This window comes from Fundulus heteroclitus, unplaced genomic scaffold (genome assembly GCF_011125445.2).
Source record: "Fundulus heteroclitus isolate FHET01 unplaced genomic scaffold, MU-UCD_Fhet_4.1 scaffold_40, whole genome shotgun sequence".
NCBI lineage: Eukaryota > Metazoa > Chordata > Actinopteri > Cyprinodontiformes > Fundulidae > Fundulus > Fundulus heteroclitus.
The window spans coordinates 2,521,869-2,543,404 of record NW_023396813.1 but is presented as its reverse complement, the minus strand read 5'-3'; the positions used below and the strand labels follow the sequence as shown (position 1 = coordinate 2,543,404).

Here is a 21,536-nt window from a genome sequence, read left to right as displayed (position 1 = left end):
AATTGTCTTTATTGAAGGCTGGGCCTTATCAAAAATTCTTGCATATGATTGGATAAGCCACTTGTCTGTCATCTTTATCGACGTGCTATTTCAACCACTCACACCAAAGCTAACCCGTGACGCTGATGATAGCGACGCAGAAAAAAAAAATTATGTGTTTGCGGCTCTAGTGGCATGCGTTTTATTGACAGTGAGCTGACAGGAAGAGGGGGAAAGACAGGCGGCAAAGCGCCGCGGGTCGGAGTCGATTCCGGGCTGACCACGTTGAGGACTAAAGGCCTCCTAATATGGTTCCCGCTAACCGCTCCGGGGCGCGTCCGCGTCTGCAGCCTCGGAAAACAAAACTTGCCAAATCCGGTCGGGAGAAGGGCGAAAACATCGTTTCCACCAACAAAAGCCTTCAGAGGCGTTCTCTGATGTTCTTTTAATGAAACAATATTAGGTAGATTGGACAACACGGAAGAAATAGCAGCATCAATGTTAACGCTTGCTTCCTCGACGAGCCGCCATTGCTATCAAAACAGTCTCACGTCATGGTCGCGTCTCCACTACGTCACATCTATGAAACTCCAGTCCTGCGTCCTGATTGGGCAGACCATAAAATTGGTTGGAGAAATCACTTTCTACGGGCGATGTCCCAGATGTATGTGAGTGGAGCTAGGCGGAGCAACATACGTCTGGCTTTTGTCAGGTTAGGTTCTTCCTCATGCACTAAGATTATGAACTAAGTACTTAACATGTGGTTTACAAAGATGCAACCTATCTTTGCTAACCGTATGTCCTTCAGTGACTAAATGTTTAAGGGGCGCTAAAGTGTCCAATTTACATGTTTTCATCCTGGAAAGCTAAAAGGACATCATCAACATAGGTTGAGATTTCTCCCCTGTGCTGGCTTGTGCGTCTTTCGGGCCCCATGAGGCCCCATGTGGTTCAGGCCAGCCTCTCTCCTTCTTTGTCCCAGGCAGGAAGAAGACTGGATTACATGTAGCTTGCAGGGGGTGGCCTCTCATCGGGAGCCCCAGAGAAGAAGTGAGCAGACTGAAACTCTGGCCTTGAGTGCTCTGACCTTTTGTCTGTGGGGAGTGGTCTGGGTTCACAGCAGGCACCCTGCCGAGAGAGAGGCCGTCCCAGCCTGAAACTCTTTCTCACAACCCAATTTTTAATTCTTTCCCATGTCACATATTGTTCACTCAGAATTTAGTCATGGCGTGATGGCATAACAGTAAGGTAAGATAAAGCATGGTATATGTTCCAGTAAATAAATGGTAATACTAATAAACACAATAATAAGCAAAATATCTCCAACAGTCAGTCACGTTAACAGTTTGTGCCAATTTGTAACATAAAGCTTTGGGTTGCTTTAATATACAGTATTAAATAGAAATAAAGAAATTAATAAACAACCATATGATTTACTCAAAGTAAAGCATACATACCATTTTATGTATACAGTTCTTAATAACTGAAATATTACTACTTAATACCTGACAAAAAATTAGTCTAAGAAAGCTCCACGGTGATGCTCTGTTAAACTCCAAAGGTTGACATCCTTTTCTCTTCAGAAAGTGTAGTAAATAGTAAACACTGCACTAATTGCTTAGATGCTCAATGACAGTGTTGTTTTATGGCAGAAACCTGTTTGATTATGAGTATTATTATTAATTATAATTTGCTATTATAATTTTAATGATAGATCATTCAAACTCAAATGGTAGCTATAACAAATGTAATCCAAATGGTTGTGATCCAAGAGCTACAAGCCTGTAATGACTAACACTAACAATGCATTTATTAATTAGTGGTTATGAACTTATTTATGCTGGAAAAGAGTGTTCTGACTGGTTAGACTTATCCAGCAAACGTTGATAACTCAAATTATAACTGCAATTGGAGTTTTAACCCTTGCTGCTTTATCACAAACCAATGAAAATGTCTCGGTTGATTTAGTTGTTAACTCAAAAAGAGGTAATTCTTTACTTCTGGATCAAAATAAACAGAAACAATTACTATTCCACACATTATTATTTATGACAACATATGACCTACGATCATGCGTGATGCGTGAGGAATAGGTCCTAATGACATCTTTAGCGCACACGCCTAGTGAAGAGCGGGCTTTGGCCAGGAGGCAGTTTCACTCCTGAACAAAGGACTTCAAAAGAAAATGTGGGAGAACCGAAAATGTAGACAAAGAGATCGAGATGAAGAAAAGAAGAGAAAGGGAAAAATGACTCTCGGCGGAGTCCGTTTACAATCAAACCAAAAACAACACAGCCAAAATCACTTATGAAATGCATGCACACATATCAGAAATATCCAGCACAGTTAAAACAACTCCTTCTCGGAGTGATTAAGCATTAAACTAATTCCTAATAGGTTCTGCCCAGGCACAAAATATCAACTTATGTGTCAAAAAGAGAAATAAAAAGGGGGGAAGTCCTGTTTATTTGTGTTGTCTCAGGAGATGTCCCGGCTCCGAATCTGTGACTCCTGCAGCGCTTCGGCATGCGCAGGTCCGTCAGGCAACAAGGAAAGGGGGAAACCCCGAAGTCTCTGGCAGGGTTTCCGCGGGTCATTAAAAAGCATTAAATGTCATTAAATAATTTTTTTGAAATTAAGGCCTTAATTGGCATTAAAGTCATTAAATGTGATTATCGGTAGCATTATTTTTTTCTGAAAAAATACGTTCATAGAAACAGTTTCATCAGATATAATATATCAGATATAACTGATTCCACCTGTTTGCGCGGAACCAAACACGCTGAACTGCTTCCGGTTGATCATAAAGCCATATGTTTTTACGATGTTCGGAAAAGAAGCTTGAGGTGGAGGAAGGGCTAGAGAATGGGAAAATGCAAATTTCAACAAAAGTGGATGTAAAACAAGGAATTCGGGACATGCATGCAGCCTGTCGACGGTAAAGATGACGAAGGATTTTGCCGTGTTTGTAAAAAAAAAGTTCAGCTTGCACAATGGATGTCAATGCTTTACGATCTCACATGAAGTCGGACAGGCAGTGGTGTAGTCCAGGGTATACCTACTTATTTTTCAGTCAGCATTCCATATACCAACTTCTGGATATTCATGCCTTTTGTTTGAGCGCGCAGTGAAAATGGTATTCAGCGTTTAAACATCACACGCGCGCGCTCAAAACCTGTTTGCCGCGCGCTCAAATCTGATAACTCTTCTCAGCCCACTATCCTCGCCCTCGGTTCCATGTCTGCTCGCGCTCGACCTGATCCTCCACCCTCAACACCAGCTGTGCGCTTGCTCGGCTGTCTGTGCGCTCGTGACTTAAAAAACTGTCCACCTCACCAGCCAATCACAGACAGGTTTCTTTCCATCCAATCAGAGTAGGGCTTGCAAATACTGCATTCAGATGGATTAAATCAAAATGCTGCAGCTTTTGGCAGAAATTACTAAACATAACGGTGGGATTAAAGAAAAAAACAACAACCAATAAATCAATTAATATTTTAGCCTAAAATATTTAGTTTAAAATAATTCCTTGAGTTACTAGGTGAGGTGTGAAAAATGTTTTTGTCTCTTTTCTTTCCAGCTTCTGGGAGGTGATGCAAAGGTTTCTTGTGATCATAATCATCATCATTGTCATCATTATTTAAATAGCACTTTAACACAAGGTAAAACAAAATAACATCTAATAAAATGACTTGGGTAAAGACTCAACAGTTTAAAGAAACAACAACAACAATAATAATAATAATAATAATAATAATAATAATAATAATAATAACTTGATATCAAACATAATAGAACCAGCCGGCACAGCAGAATTACGAGTACCAAGAAAAGTTGAGAAAGAAAATCTCAGTAAGGTTGAAGGCCAATGAGTAAAAATAGGTTTTAAGACCGGTTTTAAGACTGGACAGGGGAGGGGCCTGTCAAATGTACAAAGGTAATAACTTAGGGGGCCCCAATAGAGAAGGCTCTGTTCCCTCTAAGCTTCTGCTCAGAACTGTGAATGACCATGAGCAGTTGGTCAGCAGACGTGAATGAGCAGCAGGGGTGTAAATGTGAAGGAGAAGCTCATTTAAGTAAGGTGGGCAAAGCTATTTAAAACCTTAGAAACAAACAGAAGTTCTATAAACCAAACTATAAGATAAACAGGCAACCAGTGAAGGGAGGCCAGGATGGGGTAATGTGCTCTTTTTATGTGTTTCCATTAAAAGGTGTGCAGCAGCATTCGAACCAGCTGCAGACATTTGAGTGAGGACTGACCGATTCAGAGATACAAAGAATTACACCAATCCAGCCATGATGAAATTAAGGCTTGGAGTAGTGTTTCCATATTTTTGCCTTGAAAGAATAGGGTTTACCTTTTGCTTTGTTCATTAAATGATAAAAATTACTTAACCGAGGTCCTTTTTTGACTGTCAAGTTTGAAATCTCTCTCTCTCTCTCTCTCTCTCTCTCTCTCTCTCTCTATATATATATATATATATATATATATATATATATATATATATATATATATATACACACTCACCGGCCACTTTATTAGGTACACCTGTCCAACTGCTCGTTAACACTTAATTTCTAAGCAGCCAATCACATGGCGGTAACTCAGTGCATTTAGGCATGTAAACATGGTCAAGAGAATCTCCTGCAGTTCAAACCGAGCATCAGTATGGGGAAGAAAGGTGATTTGAGTGACTTTGAATGTGGCATGATTGTTGGTGCCAGAAGGGCTGGTCTGAGTATTTCAGAAACTGCTAATCTACTGGGATTTTCACGCACAACCCTCTCTAGGGTTTACAGAGAATGGTCCGAAAAAGAAAAAACATCCAGTGAGCAGCAGTTCTGTGGGCGGAAATGCCTTGTTGATGCCAGATGTCAGAGGAGAATGGCCAGACAGGTTCGAGCTGATAGAAGGGCAACAGTGACTCAAATAACCACCCGTTACAACCAAGGTGGGCAGAAGAGCATCTCTGAACGCACAGTACGTCGAACTTTGAGGCAGATGGGCTACAGCAGCAGAAGACCACATCGGGTGGCACTCCTTTCAGCTAACAACAGGAAACTGAGGCTACAATTTGCACAAGCTCATCGAAATTGGACAATAGAAGATTGGAAAAACGTTGCCTGGTCTGATGAGTCTCGATTTCTGCTGCGACAGTCGGATGGTAGGGTCAGAATTTGGCGTCTACAACATGAAAGCATGGATCCATCCTGCCTTGTATCAACGGTTCAGGCCGGTGGTGGTGGTGTCATGGTGTGGGGAATATTTTCTTGGCACTCTTTGGGCCCCTTGGTAACAATTGAGCATCGTTGCAACGCCACAGCCTACCTGAGTATTGTTGCTGACCATGTCCATCCCTTTATGACCACAATGTACCCAACCCATGATGGCTACTTTCAGCAGGATAATGCGCCATGTCATAAAGCTGGAATCACCTCAGACTGGTTTCTTGAACATGACAATGGGTTCGCTGTACTCAAATGGCCTCCACAGTCACCAGATCTCAATCCAATAGAGCATCTTTGGGATGTGGTGGAACGGGAGATTCGCATTATGGATGTGCAGCCGACAAATCTGCGGCAACTGTGTGATGCTATCATGTCAATATGGACCAAACTCCCTGAGGAATGCTTCCAGCACCTTGTTGAATCTATGCCACAAAGAATTGAGGCAGTTCTGAAGGCAAAAGGGGGTCCAACCCGTTACTAGCATGGGGTACCTAATAAAGTGGCCGGTGAGAGTGTGTATGTATGTATATATATATATATATATATATATATATATATATATATATATATATATATATATATATATATATATATATATATATGAGTCATGGATACTTGTTGATGGCAATAAAATTATTTCTAAGAGCATTAAAAAGCATTAGATTAGAGTTACTCATTCCTGTATAAACCCTGTCTGGGCTGTGTCCGTCGCTTGTTTGGCCAAAACAAAAGCAGAGTTCTTGACAATCACTGGGAGATAGTGGCTTCCAGTAGGATCAAAATTAATTCAAAGTACTTTTAAAGTCAACTTCCTACATAGGAAAACAGGGATTGGTTTGGTTCAGAAGTTCTCGGTCCTGTGAGGAATCAAACACCTGCGACGTGGGGGAAATCCAACGAGAGGAGCAGCTGCGTGTCTCCTCAATTTGTCCATCCAGTAAAGAAGGATGAGTTGAGCGTGTAAGCTTTTTATGTCATATCATAGCAACGTTATCTCGTTGCTAGGACCGGTGGTCGTACTGACCGTGTTGCATGCTGGGGCTGCAACACGGTCACAGGCAACACTGGATAAAAATAGTTCCTGCATCGGTGCAACGAAGGGCTGGAAAGATGCAGTAAAACAAAATCTTCATGATAGAAAGAACATGTTTAGAGAATCAATTTTAATCAAATATTTGAAAAGCTGTCAGCGTAATTAGAATAAATTTTACTCAGTTACAAAAGGGTATACAACTTGCACCACTATCTTAAAGTTCATTTGTGATTATGTAATCTAGGAAATTAGGGATGAACTAAAAAAAGTATAATCCATCCATCTATTTTCGATGCCCACCTTTCTATGCTGTGTCGTGAGGAGGCTGGTGCCTTTCTTCAGCGGACTCTGAGCAAGAGGCAGGGTACACCCTGGACCTTGACAGCCAGTCTTATCACATGCCAACATAGATACAGGACAGACAACTATGCAGGCCAGCTGACAGCTTTGCTAGGGCCCGGGACAACGCAGTCTTTTTGCCCTTCCATTGCAGGAAGTAGAATATGTTAGATATTTTGGGACTTCTCTGCCGTCTGAATCTATGAGAAAGGCTTTCTTTTTGCCATTAAACGCACAACATTCACAGATACTTTTGACATTTAAGCTTGATGTATCATGAAACTGTTGACCTTTCGGGTTTTGTGATTTTTATTTTATTATTACAATTATATAATAATAATAATAATAATAATAATAATTTTATGTTTGTTTTTTTTCTTCCTAATCCACCTCATATATTTTTCAATCCTTATGTAATTTTGTCTGTGTTGTGTGCACCTGCCTGTTGCTTTAATCCTATAAATGTTACCGCTGTGAGATAAATAAAGGATTAGCTAAATAACACTTTTTATTAGGATATATGTATTGGGTTTTTTCAAGGTCCTAATTACATTTTCTGTGTGGGCTCCAGTAATATGATAGATAATATCTACTTTGAAAGTTAACATGAACTGCTGCTGAAGATGACCACTTTTATCTACCTGGATGTTCTCTGCAGGACTGGAACGCCTCAGTCAGTGACGTCAGTCTGTGGGTCTGTCGGGGCAATGAGAGAAGTTTCGTCTCCTTTTCTGTTTCTCAACATTTTCTTGCTCATGGTTTTTCACGTGCTTAGATAAATTTGTTGTGTTTCCACTGAATTTAACCAGTGTCAGTCAGCGTGCGCGCTGACTGACACTGACTATTTTAATGATCAGAGTGTCAGTTTTGGGCCCCCCTCTGTCCTGGGCCCAGGACAATTGACCCGTTTGTCCCCCCCTGTCGGCGGGCGTGCAACCATGTGTACACAAACACACACACACACACACACACACACACACACACACACACACACACACACCTACTATACTCACACTCATATTCATATTTAGCTCTTATGTACATAACACCTGAAAGGGAGCTTCAACAGCTAAGTGGTACATGTTGGGCTTGTAGGCACATAACATGTCACAATGTTATGGACAGGTTACCTGCAATAGTATAGGTGCTTTAAAAGATTCTATCTGAGAACTCAATTAATTGATCTATAAAACTTTCATTTATAGAACAACTTTACACAGCCGAGAACACCAAAGTAGTCCCTAAATTTACTAGGAGACAAACAGACAAGTTCCCGGGAACATGTAGAAGCAACATGTGCATAACATGTGTAAAAGCTGTTTGATAAGGAGGTGTCTGACCGAAATGAAAATCCTGAAATCATATCTAAAATGTAGATGCAATCAATGCAGGGTGATTTGAATGCATTGATGTTCAACCAGGTTGAACTAAATAAATCTGCCGTATGTTGCCATTCCTCAAGAATTCTTCCCCTTCTCTTGCCTTCCATAAATACTTTTTCTAGATCCGTCTGCTACAGTTTAGTAGTAAACGCCCCGGACAACATAAGCTAACACTAACTGGTATTCGCTTGATAGGCACAGACAGCCTGATTACCAGGTATAAGCTTTCCCCTTCGAGCTGTGCAGTGCTGCACCTCAACACTCCAGGTGCACACAACCTCAACGTCCTTTCCTGAACCACACGACCCCTGGTTCATCAGTATAAATACCCCCAGGTTAACCAGTTTTCTGGGGGAAACCGTGGCTTATAATCCTCACGAAAGCCTTCATCATCAGTCATGCTATTTGGCTTCATTTTATGTGTAATGCCTTCACTTTGTCATCATATCCTTGCCTTCCAAGCACATCAGTAAGTGTTGGTTGAGAGGTTGCCATGCAGCACAACTGAATGACGCTGTTTAGGTGGTAACTTAAAGGTGCATAGTGTAAGTTTTGAAGGTAAATATGATTTATTTTCCTTCCCATACATGCCCTTACAATTGTGTAAAATGAGTTGTCTTGTATTTACCGCAGTATTCTCTACAGGCTTGATTTGTCAGTTCATGTGATTTGGGACAAATTCTCTGGGAATTTGCCTGGGTGGAACATGCTGCGTGTGGCATGTGTGTGGTCAGGGGAATGCATTTGACACATGGTTATTGCGTGAGAGTTGAGAGCCCTGAGAGTTGACATTCACCCTGATACTTTGAGTCTCCGCTCTTTTTTGGGCACCTGTTCTTTAAATATCATTAGCCAATGAATGAAAGCAGATACATATATTCCACAATACTGGTAACTTCCATGTGACTGATTGTGACAAATTTGGAGCAGTAATAAACTGAACAGTGCTTTTCTACTCATGCTAACCAGTCAGGGTTAGCATGAGTAGAAAAGGGTCGCTGTTTTATGAAATTTTTATTTTAGGGTCGGGAGAGATTGGCGACACACAAATAATGACTCAAACACTGTTTCTGCTAGAATAATTGTGCCCTTTTATTATTCCCCACAGAATACAGCAAAACAGCAAGCACTTCTCAAACACTAATTCTGCTAGAATAAATGTCCCCTTTATTCCCCACAGAATATAGCAAAGCAGCAAGCTTTCAAACAGGCGTGATGCTCAACAGATTCTAAGAATCACTCTTACCTCGGCACAGGATTGGAGAGCCGGGTCAGTACCGGTAGAGTAGCATACATGCGGCCGGGCATCCATACGAAAATCCACGGCAGACTCTACCAGACTGAGGGCGGTCCCCTCCTTTTTTATATAATTTCAGATAAAATGCGGAGCAAGGATGACCAGTCCACGCTCCCAGCTGATCCGTCCTGCTTCGAAAACATGTTTCCAAAACAGAAACCGTTCCCAGCATCTCAGCAGTGTGTGAAACAAAATAACCTCGCAAACTCAGAGTGCAAATATAAGCAAAATAAGGAATACAGAGCTTGAATCAGTCTTTCCCACAACACATTGTCATGAGTTCCCACCAAAGTTAAAACAAGTTATAACAAAATAACACGTTGTTCTTAGTTTCATGTGAACTCAGGCGCGTCAGCCTGAGAATATAAGAAAACCAGAGATTCGAAATAATAAAAACAACATATGTTGCTCTCAGCTTCATGTGAACTCAGGTGCGAACACCACAACAGCAATAATCAATGTGTGAACTGGCCAGTCCTCTCTCAGAAAAAGCAAAAACAATTTATTTAACGGACCAGTCTTCTCATAATATATTGTCAAAAGTTAAAACAAGTTATATGACTGAGCAGGTTTTCCCATAATACATTGTCAAAGAGCAAAAAATTTGGTATATCAGTCGTGTTCACCCAGCCACACTCAAATTCTGAAAGGCCTTGCCCAAGGACACTTCATTTTGAGGAAGTGGAGGAAGCTGGAGTTCAGGTATATTAGTGCATCTTGCTGTGCAGATATTGGTGAGTTTGTGTTGGGGTATGTTACGACTGCCGTTAAGATGCGTTACTGTAACACTTGTGTGCATATGGCAATGATGAAAGTAAGGTTTATCTTTTTCAAAGGTGCTACAAAAAGTGGTAAAGTAGATGAATCTTCTGTTGTTAATGCAGCAGGTAATCTGCCTTTATTTCATTATTTTGTCACAGGTTTTCCATGACGAGCTGTCATCTGTGCATCCGTGGGTGTCCATGCACGTGTCTGATCACAGTGGGTTTCACTACCGCCAGTTCCTTCTGAAGGAGTTAATCACTGAACTTAGCCGGTCTTCATCTTCTGCTAGCACAATCTTTGGTTCATCCCAGCACTGGACCAGTACTGTCCCCAGTAGCAGTCATCTGGCAAATGGTGAGCGGTCATTGGCTTATTCACCCAGTGGGGAAAGGTTTGCTACAGTTCTTCAGCTTTTTTACCAGGAGACTGAACTGTGCTCAGACCTGATTGAGACCTTCCCTGGACATGAAACACTCTGGAGTCACAGGTGAGCTTGCTGGAATTCTGATCTGCATTTATCCATTACAACAGAAAAAAAATTGTAAATACGTGTACCTTAGTCTGGTCATTTCAGCTTGCCGAGTGTACTTTTTAAAAGGCATCCCTACTGCCCAGATTTTTGCAATATACAAGTGCTGGTCACACAATTACAATATCATGAAAGAGTAAAAAAACAAAAATTATTAATTCCATTCAAAAACTGAAACTTGTATATTATATTCATTCACTACACAGACTTTTGATGATTAAAACCGACAACTAAGGAAAAACCCCAAAATCAGTATCTTAGAAAATTAGAATATTACTTAAGACCTATACAAAAAAAGGATTTCCAAAAATGTTGGCCAACAGAAAAATATGATCATGATAAGTATGAGCATGTGCAGCGCTCAATACTCAGTTGGGGCTCCTTTTTCCAAGATTACTGCATCAATGTGGCGTGGCACCGATCATTCTGTAGCACTGTTTAAGTGGGATTATAGCCCAGGTTGCTCTTATAGTGGCTTTCAGCTCTTCTGCTTTGTTGGGTCTGGCGTATTGCATCTTCCTCTTCACATTACCCCATACATTTTCTATGGGGTTAAGGTCAGGCGAGTCTGCTGGCCAATTAAGAACAGGGGTACCATGGTGCTTAAACCAGGTACTGGTAGCTTTGGCACTGTTGGAAAATGAAATCTGAATCTCCATAATGTTGGTCAACAGCAGGGAGCATGAGGGGCTCTAAAACTTCCTGATTGACAGCTCTGTTGACCTTTGACCTCAGAAAACAAAGTGGACCAACGCCAGCAGATGACATGGTACCCCCAACCATCACTGACTGAAAATTTTACACTGGACCTCAAGCAACATGGATTATGTGCCTCTCCTCTCTTCTTCCAGACTCTGGGACCTTGATTTCTAAAGGAAATGCAAGATTTAATTTCATCAGAAAACATAACTTTGGACTAGTCAGCAACAGACAAGTCCTTTTGTCTTTAGCACAGGTGAGACGCTTCTAACGCCATCACTTGTAAGAGAGTGGTTTGAAACAACGGATACAACAGCTGAAACCCATGTCTTGCATACATCAGGGCTGAGCAATTTTGGGGGGAAAAATCTGATTGCGACCTTTTTTTCAACAATATTGCAAGAAATTAGATTTTCTCTGTGAAGTTCTATGCCTGCAGTAATTCCCCATGAAATACAGGAAAGCAATCATTTGAGTTTGTTGTGATATCAGACAAGAGAAAAATAACAGCTAACACTCTAAGGCTGAAGCCACAAGACTGCTACAGTCACCCCTCCCGTAGTGACTGATCTCACAGCAGGGTGCCTGCTGAAAGTATAAGGCTCAGACTGTGGACTCATTGTTCTCTTTCGCCGCTGTTCATCAGTTGCACTGGGGAGGACTGCTCTCTCTGCCCGTGGACCCAAATGGAGTACGGAGAGCCGCTACATGGGCACCGGGTAGAACCAAGCTAAGGACGGCCTCCCTCCTTCAACACCCCACCTCCACATTGCCTCCACTGCGCCCCACAGAGCCATGCTAGGAAAGTCTGCAGAGTTCCCCACAGCACCGAGCTTCCTCACCGCTGGCTCGCACAGCCCAGGCTGCCCTTTCGTCACAACCAGACACAAAGACAGAAAGAGGTTTGTTAGAAATGAACATGGAAAATCAGGATGAGATTAATCATTTAAAATGGTTTATTTTTATGTGTATGCTTTCGACTGAAGTTAAGGCCCGAGTTAACAGGCTAACCCATATGCATATGTGTGTACACACATATGCATACATACAAACATATAGGTCACTATATAGTGACCTATATCACTAGTGTGTGTGTGTGTGTATATATATATATATATATATATATATATATATATATATATATATATATATATATATATATATATATATATATATATATATATATATATATCCATCCTCCTCCTTCCGCTTATCCGGGGTCGGGTCGCAGGGGTAGCAGCTTCAGTAGGGAGGCCCAGACGTCCCTCTCCCCAGCCATTTGGGCCAGCTCCTCCGGGGGAATCCCAAGGCGTTCCCAGGCCAGCTGGGAGACATAGTATCTCCAGCCTGTCCTGGGTCCCCTGGGCCTCCTCCTGGTGGGACGTGCCCGGAACATCTCACCAGGGAGGCATCCGGGAGGCATCCTAACCAGATGCCGGAGCCACCTCAACTGGCTCCTCTGGACGTGGAGGAGCAGTGGCTCTACTGAGTCCTCCCCGGATGACTGAGCTCCTCACCCTATCTTTAAGGGAGAGCCCAGACACACTACAGAGAAAAGTCATTTCGGCCGCTTGTATCCGGGATCTCGTTCTTTCAGTCACGACCCAAAGCTCATGACCATAGATGAGGGTAGGAACGTAAATCGAGAGCTTCGCCTTTTGGCTCAGATGTCTCTTAACCACAACGGATCGGTACATCGTCCGCTTCACAGCAGACGCTGCACCAATCCGCCTGTCGATATATATATATATATATATATATATATATATATATATATATATATATATATATAGAGATAGATAGATATATATATATATATTAGGGCTGGGCAAGTTAACGCATTAATTTCGCGTTAATTCATTAGACTATTAACGGCGATATTTATTTTATCGCGCATTAATGCATGTTGCTCACATGCTTTCAGTCAGTGTCAGTCAGCACGCGCGCTGACTGCAGCGCGGCACTCTCCCGCTCACCCTCCCCTCTCGTACATGGCTCAACGGCGCCAGCCAATCAGCACGCAGGCTCAGCCTGGCCCGCCCACTCAGCTCTCACACAAACAGCTGAGAGAGACCGCAGCAGCAAAAAAACATGAACAGGGGAAGTAGCACCGTTTGGCTTTATTTTAATACCGTAAATGAAATCAAGCTGTATGTTTTGTAAAAAGCCGGTTCATTTCAGTGGAAACACAACAAATTTATCTAAGCATGTGAAAAAACATGAAAACGTCGAGCCCCAGAAACGGAGAGAGGAGACAAAACTTCTCTCACTGCCCCGACAGACCCACAACTGCGGTCAAGTGAGCCCTCACTTGATTTTGTTGGTCTCGCAAACACTAAGGATTATGCCAGAGGTGGCTGAGACTACTTTTCAAAATAAAAGCAGTATGTTCGCGGTTTATCGACCACGTGTTTCCACACATATTTACATATATTAAAAATGTTTCCATGCTTAATGCAATACTTTATGTGACACTCTTTAGCCTAAAAAACTTTTACAGCTGACTACTTTTACTTACAGATGACAGATGATGTTCTTCAGAACTTATTCATCAAACTGCATCCACATCATTTGTGTTTTAAAAATAAAGGCATTTAAAAATCTCTAGATTGACTACATTTTTGCTGTTTTATACTACCATGCTGAACACCTCCAGTGTTCAGCATGGTAGCAGAAAACCTCCAGATGTGGCTCAGTAAGTTTCAGTCAATTCTGATGTAGCATTTCAAAATTAGAGCCATTTGAAATTGCTTTATATTAACTAATTATTAACAAAGTTGCTGCAGCTCTAGCAACTAAACCGTAGATAATCAGTGGATGCAACCACTTCAGCATGACAGTAGAACACGCCCAGATGTGGCTCGGTAAGTTTCAGTCAATTCTGATGTAGTTTTTCAAAATAAGAGTCATTTGAAATTGCTATATATTAACTAATTATTAACAAAGTTGCTGTAGCTCTAGCAACTAAACCGTAGATAATCAGTGGATGCAACCACTTCAGCATGATAGAAGACCTCCAGATGTGGCTCAACACGTTTTAGACATTTCTGATGTGGCATTTCAAAATAAGAGCCATTTGAACTTGCTATATATTAACTAATTATTAACAAAGTTGCTGCCACTGCAGCAACTAAACCGTAGATAATCAGTGGATGCAACCACTTCAGCATGACAGTAGAACACCCCCAGATGTGGCTCAACAAGTTTCAGACATTTCTGATGTGGAATTACAAAATAAGAGCTAATTGAAATTGCTATATAATAACTCATTATTAACAAAGTTGCTGCCACTGCAGCAACTAAACCGTAGATAATCAGTGGATGCAACCACTTCAGCATGGTAGTAAAACACCTCCAGATGTGGCTCAACAAGTTTCAGACAATTCTGATGTGGCATTTCAAAATAAGAGCCATTAGAAATCTCTACATATTAAGTAATTTTCACCTAAGTTGCTGTCACTCTAGCAACTAAATAGTAGATAATCAATTGATGCTGCCACTTTAGCAGGACAGTACAACACCCCCAGATGTGGCTCAACAAAGCTCATTAAGATTTGATGTGGAATTTCAAAATAAAAGACTGTTAAAACCTTAAGTGCATTGGCCATACACTATATTGCCGAAAATATTTGCTCACCCGTCCAGATTATTGGAATCAGGTGTTCCAATCACTTCCATAGCCACAGTTGTGTAAAATCAAGCATCTATGCACACAGACTGTTTTCACAATCATTTGTGAAAGACTGGGTTGCTCTCAGAAGCTCAATGAATTCCAGCGTGGAACTGTGATAGGATGCTACCTGTGTAATGTTTGCTAGGGTTGAATCCAAAATTTTAGCCGAACACGGAGCTGATGCTAAAAAGAAGTCTTTATTGACAGGATCCAAAGGACAAAAGCAATCTTCAGGCAGACCCACAAACCAGACAGAAACTAAACAAACTCAGGAAACATAAGGGCAGGTAACGGCTAAGGCACAGACTGGCAAACGGAGGAGAAAAATAACTGAGGCTGCAAGGCTCTTACCGGGAGGTTGCGAACAGGGACAAGATGAGATATTCCGACAGCCAACAGAGAACAAAGGCGGGCTTAAATAAGCGACAGAACAGGAGAGCAGGGCGGACTAATTAACAAAAACAGGTGGAGGTGATAAAAGGAACATAACACTGATAAACAAAAACCTAAGGAAAGAAATAAGACTAAACGGACACGGCTGAAATAAAAACTAACAACAAAGGCCAGATAACAAAAACAGGCTAAGCATAAATCCCAAAACAAAACAAGAAACAGAAATAAATCCTAAGACAGAAAAGATAGCTAAACTGAACAAATAACCTAAACCGCAACAGAACATTACAACCTGGGCAACAAATCCAGTCATGAAATGTCCTCACTCCTAAATATTCTTCAGTCAACTGCATCACAACAAAATTAAAGCGTTTGGCAATGACAGCACCTCCGCCACGAAGTGTTAGGCCACGTAAACTTTCAGAGCGGGGTCAGTGGATCTATCCATCTTCTGTCATGTTTGGCCCTATTGGGGCCAAGCATGACAGAAGGAACAATCTGCAATCTACTGTAACAATCTGTAGTATACAAACGTTTACTGTTATTTTTCCTTATGAACATAAAATATTTTGTTTTTTTGGGTAAGTTATCTTTTGTGGCAACCACTATTGTCGTGATTAGTCTTGATGAACCTAGACAGAGCACACACACACTCACAGAGCTTATTTCTGAGAGTTTATTGAAAGAAAGATGAGTAGCGGATGAGCAAACCAGAGAGGCTGTACTGGGGTGTAGATGGGAGCAGGAGCTGGAGGACCAGAGAGAGTTCTTGAGATGTCGGGCTGCTGGAGCACAGGGGTAGCAGACAGTCCAGTTAGCAGAGGCCTTACATATAGCAGAGAGGTAACCTGAAATCCAGCAGCTAGCAGAGGCTTCACTTGAGACACAGAAGTGGCAGGAACTCCAGCAACTAAACAGGGAGCAAAGTAGGCTCACAGATGTGAAATGAGTGGAGAATGATGACGAACCGGCGGGGAAGAGAAGACTGAGGGAAACTAATGTAGGGAGGCTGGCAGGTGGAGTGAGTTCTGACTAATTAAAGTCTAACAGGTATGACTGTTTGCTGAGGGAGTGGAAGGTGAGCTGAGTGAGAGGAAGAGGAACTGGAAAATAACAGGGAACAAAGTCAGACCAAAACTAAACCATGACAACTATTAATTTTGTTATTAAGAGTAACTGTATTGCACTACCCCTCCCCTGGACTGCCACCTTATCACGGTGGAGGGGTTTGAGTGTCCCAATGATTCTAGGAGCTATGCTGTCAGGGGCTTAATGACCCTAGTAGGCTCACCCAAGGCAGACAGGTCCTAGATGAGGGACCAGACAAAGAGCAGCCCAAAGACCCCTTATGATGAATGAAACTAATGAACGCAATGTTCCCTCGCCCAGTCGCAGGTCACCGGGGCCCCACTCTGTGGGCCTCTCTGGTGTACACCGGTGATGAGGAAAGCTGTCAAGCTGAAGGAGTCCTGTCTGGCTTTCTGGCCTGTGGGACTCTGGAAGCAGCTGATAGGTACCAGCAGTCCAAGCAGCAGGCGCCAGGCTGGTTGCTGAGGCAAAAACTCTGTACCAAAACTGTGTATAGTGGGGGTAATGTGCTGCTGACCAACCCAGAGCGAATCTCAATGATAGCTTTTATGTTAAAATTTTCTCTGAAAACGTACACAAAAGTAGCAACCTCAACAACAACTTGGTTCAGAGTGACTAAATGATGACAGCAACTTTGGTCAAAATCACTTTATATATAGAGATTTAGAATGGCTCTTATTTTGTAATTCCACATCAGAATTGGCTGAAACTTATTGAGCCACATCTGGAGGTCTTCTCCTATCATGTTGAAGTGGTTGCATCGACTGATTATCTACGGTTTAGTTGCTAGAGCTACATCAACTTTGGTCTAAATTAGTTAATATATAGCAATTTTAAATGGCTCTTATTTTGTATTTCAACATCAGAATTGTCTGAAACTTGTTGAGCCATATCAGGAGGTGTTCTACTGTCATGCTGAAGTGGTTGCATCCACTGATTATCTACGGTTTAGTTTCTAGAGCTACATCAACTTTGGTCTAAATTAGTTAATATATAGCAATTTCAAATGGCTCTTATTTTGAAATGCCACATCAGAATTGCCTGAAACTTATTGAACCACATCTGGAGGTCTTCTCCTATCATGCTGAAGTGGTTGCATCCACTGATTATCTACGGTTTAGTTGCTGCAGTGGCAGCAACTTTCTTAATAATTAGTTAATATATAGCAAGTTCAAATGGCTCTTATTTTGAAATGCCACATCAGAAATGTCTGAAACTTGTTTAGCCACATCTGGAGGTGTTCTACTGTCATGCTGAAGTGGTTGCATCCACTGATTATCTACGGTTTAGTTGCTAGAGCTACAGCAACTTTGGTCTAAATTAGTTAATATATAGCAATTTCAAATGGCTCTTATTTTGAAATGCCACATCAGAATTGTCTGAAACTTGTTGAGCCACATCTGGGGGTGTTCTCCTATCATGTTGAAGTGGTTGCATCCACTGATTATCTACGGTTTAGTTGCTGCAGTGGCAGCAACTTTGTTAATAATTTGTTAATATATAGCAATTTCAAATGGCTCTTATTTTGTATTTCAACATCAGAATTGTCTGAAACTTGTTAAGCCATATCAGGAGGTCTTCTACTGTCATGCTGAAGTGGTTGCATCCACTGATTATCTACGGTTTAGTTGTTAGAGCTACAGCAACTTTGGTCTAAATTAGTTAATATATAGCAATTTCAAATGGCTCTTATTTTGTAATTCCACATCAGAAATGTCTGAATCTTATTGAGCCACATCTGGGGGTGTTCTACTGTCATGCTGAAGTGGTTGCATCCACTGATTATCTACGGTTTAGTTGCTGCAGTGGCAGCAACTTTGTTAATAATTAGTTAATATATAGCAAGTTCAAATGGCTCTTATTTTGAAATGCTATATCAGAATTGCCTAAAACTTATTGAGCCACATCTGGAGGTCTTCTATCATGCGGAAGTGGTTGCATCCACTGATTATCTACGGTTTAGTTGCTGCAGTGGCAGCAACTTTGTTAATAATTAGTTCATATATAGCTATTTCAAATGGCTCTTATTTTGAAATGCCACATCAGAATTGCCTGAAACTTATTGAGCCACATCTGGAGATCTTCTCCTATCATGCTGAAGTGGTTGCATTCACTGATTATCTACGGTTTAGTTGCTAGAGCTACAGCAACTTAGGTAATAATGGGTTAATATATAGCAAGTTTAAATGGCTCTTTTTTTGTAATTCCACATCAGAATTGTCTGAAACTTGTTGAGCCACATCTGGGGGTGTTCCACTGTCATGCTGAAGTGGTTGCATCAACTGATTATCTACGGTTTAGTTGCTGCAATGGCAGCAACTTTTTTAATAATGAGTTAATATATAGCAGATTCAAATGGCTCTTATTTTGAAATGCCACATCAGAATTGTCTGAAACTTGTTGAGCCACATCTGGGGGTGTTCTACTATCATTCTGAAGTGGAATCATCGATTGATTATCTAGTATTTAGTTGCTAGAGCGACAGAAACTTTGTTAATAATTACTTAATATATACTGATTTCAAGTGGCTCTTATTTTTCATTTCTACATCACATTTGGATGTAAGTTGTTGAGCAACATAAGGAGGTTTAATATTGTCAAAACTGGTTAACTTGAGTCAATGTAAGGGTTTTTAAATGTTTTTATTTTTAAATCACAAATCATGTAGATGGACTTCTGGAGATCATCATCTGTCATCTGTAAGTGAAGGTAGTCACCTGGAAAAAATAAGTTGTTTGAGGCTCAAGAGTGTGACCAAAGTATATATTTCCATTTTCACCAGCTGGCCAGAATAATGGAAAAAAATGACACATGAAGCATGAATATAAATATATCATAAATGATGTAAATATGTGTGAAAAGACGTAGTCGATAAACCGCGAACATGCTGCTTTTATTTTGAAAAGTAGTCCCAGCCGTCTGTGCCGTAATCCTTAGTGTTTGCGAGACCAACAAAATCAAGTGAGGGCTCACTTGACCGCAGTGAACCACAGACGTCTCTGACTGAGGCGTTTTAGTCCTCCATGGAACATCCAGGTAGATCAGTGGATGGATGGATGGATGGATGGATGGACGTTACTGGAGCCCACACATAACATGTAATTAAGACCTTGAAAGAACCCAGTACATATATTAAAAAGTGTTATTTAAGATAAGATAACATTAGCTAATCCTTTTTTTTATCCCATGACGGGGAAATTTATAGGATTAAAGCAACAGGCAGGTGCACACAACACAGACAAAATTACATAAGGATTGAAATATATAAGTGGTGGATTAGCGAAAAAATACTGAACATAACATTATTGTTATTATTATTATTATTATTATTATTATTATTATTATTATTATTATTATTATTATTATTATTATTATTATTATTATTTAATTGTAATAATAAAATAAAAACCACAAAACCCAAAAGGTCAACAGTTTCATGATACATCAAGCTTAGGGACTGGCTAATATACAGCAGGTCAAAAAAGGCCATATTTTGGCTGCAGTGCTTGCTGTTCTCTTATGAAGAAAAAATAAACTAGTGCACTAAATTCAATAGATGGGTTGAAAATATCCAGTATAATATAAGTGCTACAAATGTTACAACACTTTTGTTCATATGGCAGCAGAACATTAAAATAAAAGTGCTCTTTACACTACTTTTGAATTCATTCTTGGAGTTTGCGCATACAATGCGATTAATCATGATTAATCGGGCAAATTATGTGATTAATCGCGATTAAAAATTTTAATCGTTGCCCAGCCCTAAAATAATAATATATATATATATATATATATATATATATATATATATATTCAGCTTCACATGTAGATAAAGAAACTGTGGACTGCTTTTTAGACTTCCAGGAAATAATAGTTTCAGATAGACTGAAACAGTAACCCGTCATACTTTGTCTGTCCTCCTGGTCTCCTGCCTAGTCTGCATCACAGTATGCCACAAGTTTAAGGGTTATGTCATTTTTTCTTGAAGCATAATTCTTGATTTAGTGTACATTTCAGATACCTCAATACATGCTTTGCTGCAACTCAGTGTTGTTCTTTTAGTTCACACAAATATTGTGACAACTTACTGACAATAAAACTCAAGTCTGGCCTAGTGCTCATCATTACATAGATCAAACTCCCCACTACTTCACGATACTTTTTATGATCAGCAGATTGACCTTCACTGTCAAACTTCATTTTATTTTCAAATGGGGTTGACCTTGGCTTGCAGTTAGTCATGTCAAACCTCTCCAAGAGTTTCATGATGTATCTTTTCTGGTTCATTTTTACTTGACTGTAGTTCTGTGTAAAATCAATTCCTAGAAAATTGTTAAGTTTTCTAAAATCTTTAATTTTAAACGTAGCAGCCAACATTTTCTTCACACACTTGAGTATTTGATCATTACTAGCTGCAATAAGAAGATCATCAACCCAAATAATCAAGATCACTCTCTCATGTTCATTTTCTTTACACCAGGATGTTTTCATTCAAATTCTAAAAAGTGCTTGAAAAATAAAAATATTTTTTGTACAAGCATGTTCTTTTATTAGTGTCATTTATTGCAAAATTGCATATTAAAATGCCCAAAAAGGCTTTTAAACTTTCAGAAATAAAAGGATAAAAAATTTGCATTTAATTTGCAATTAATCTTAGGTTAACTACTGACATTATGCGATTAATCGCAAATAAAAAATGTTATCGTTTGATAGCATATATATATATATATATATATATATATATATATATATATATATATATATATATTTTTTTTTTTTTTTTTTTTTTTCCTTGGGCTTGTAAAAAATGGTTTATGTAAAAACGGAACAGCAAAACAGAAGTTTACATTTATTAAAATATATTCCTTTGAAGACTGACTCTCTCCTGTAATGTTTTCCTTTTCCTGGTCAGCCAGTATGAATCGACATTCATTTTAATTGATGAAGCAGAGTGTTTATTTCTACATATCTAGTGTAACCTTTTAATGATCTGTGTGCCCTGAGCACATCCAAAGGGATGGGATGACAGGGTACATGTAGGGAGTGTTGGCTAACCTGCTGCAGCCATGCTGCTCTGTGTTGTATCCGGCCTGGCTGACTGTAATCAACCTGACTTTGGCCCCTACATC

General features: G+C 40.3%; 1 protein-coding gene across 4 annotated transcripts in view; it reads left to right on the top strand.

Moving 5' to 3' along the window:
* Positions 1–21,536, top strand: part of ptar1 (protein prenyltransferase alpha subunit repeat containing 1) — a 124,344-nt gene that overhangs the window by 76,241 nt on the left and 26,567 nt on the right. For 2 of the 4 annotated variants that reach the window (XM_012857676.3, XM_021313615.2), the window contains exon 6: positions 10,180–10,511. The exons of 1 other annotated variant lie outside the window; for it this stretch is intronic. In XM_012857676.3, coding sequence (XP_012713130.1) covers positions 10,180–10,511 — 332 coding nt within the window. Of the gene's footprint in view, positions 1–10,179; positions 10,512–11,898; positions 12,155–21,536 lie in introns of all 4 variants that reach the window. One more of the 4 variants, XM_036131027.1, reaches the window with a different exon arrangement.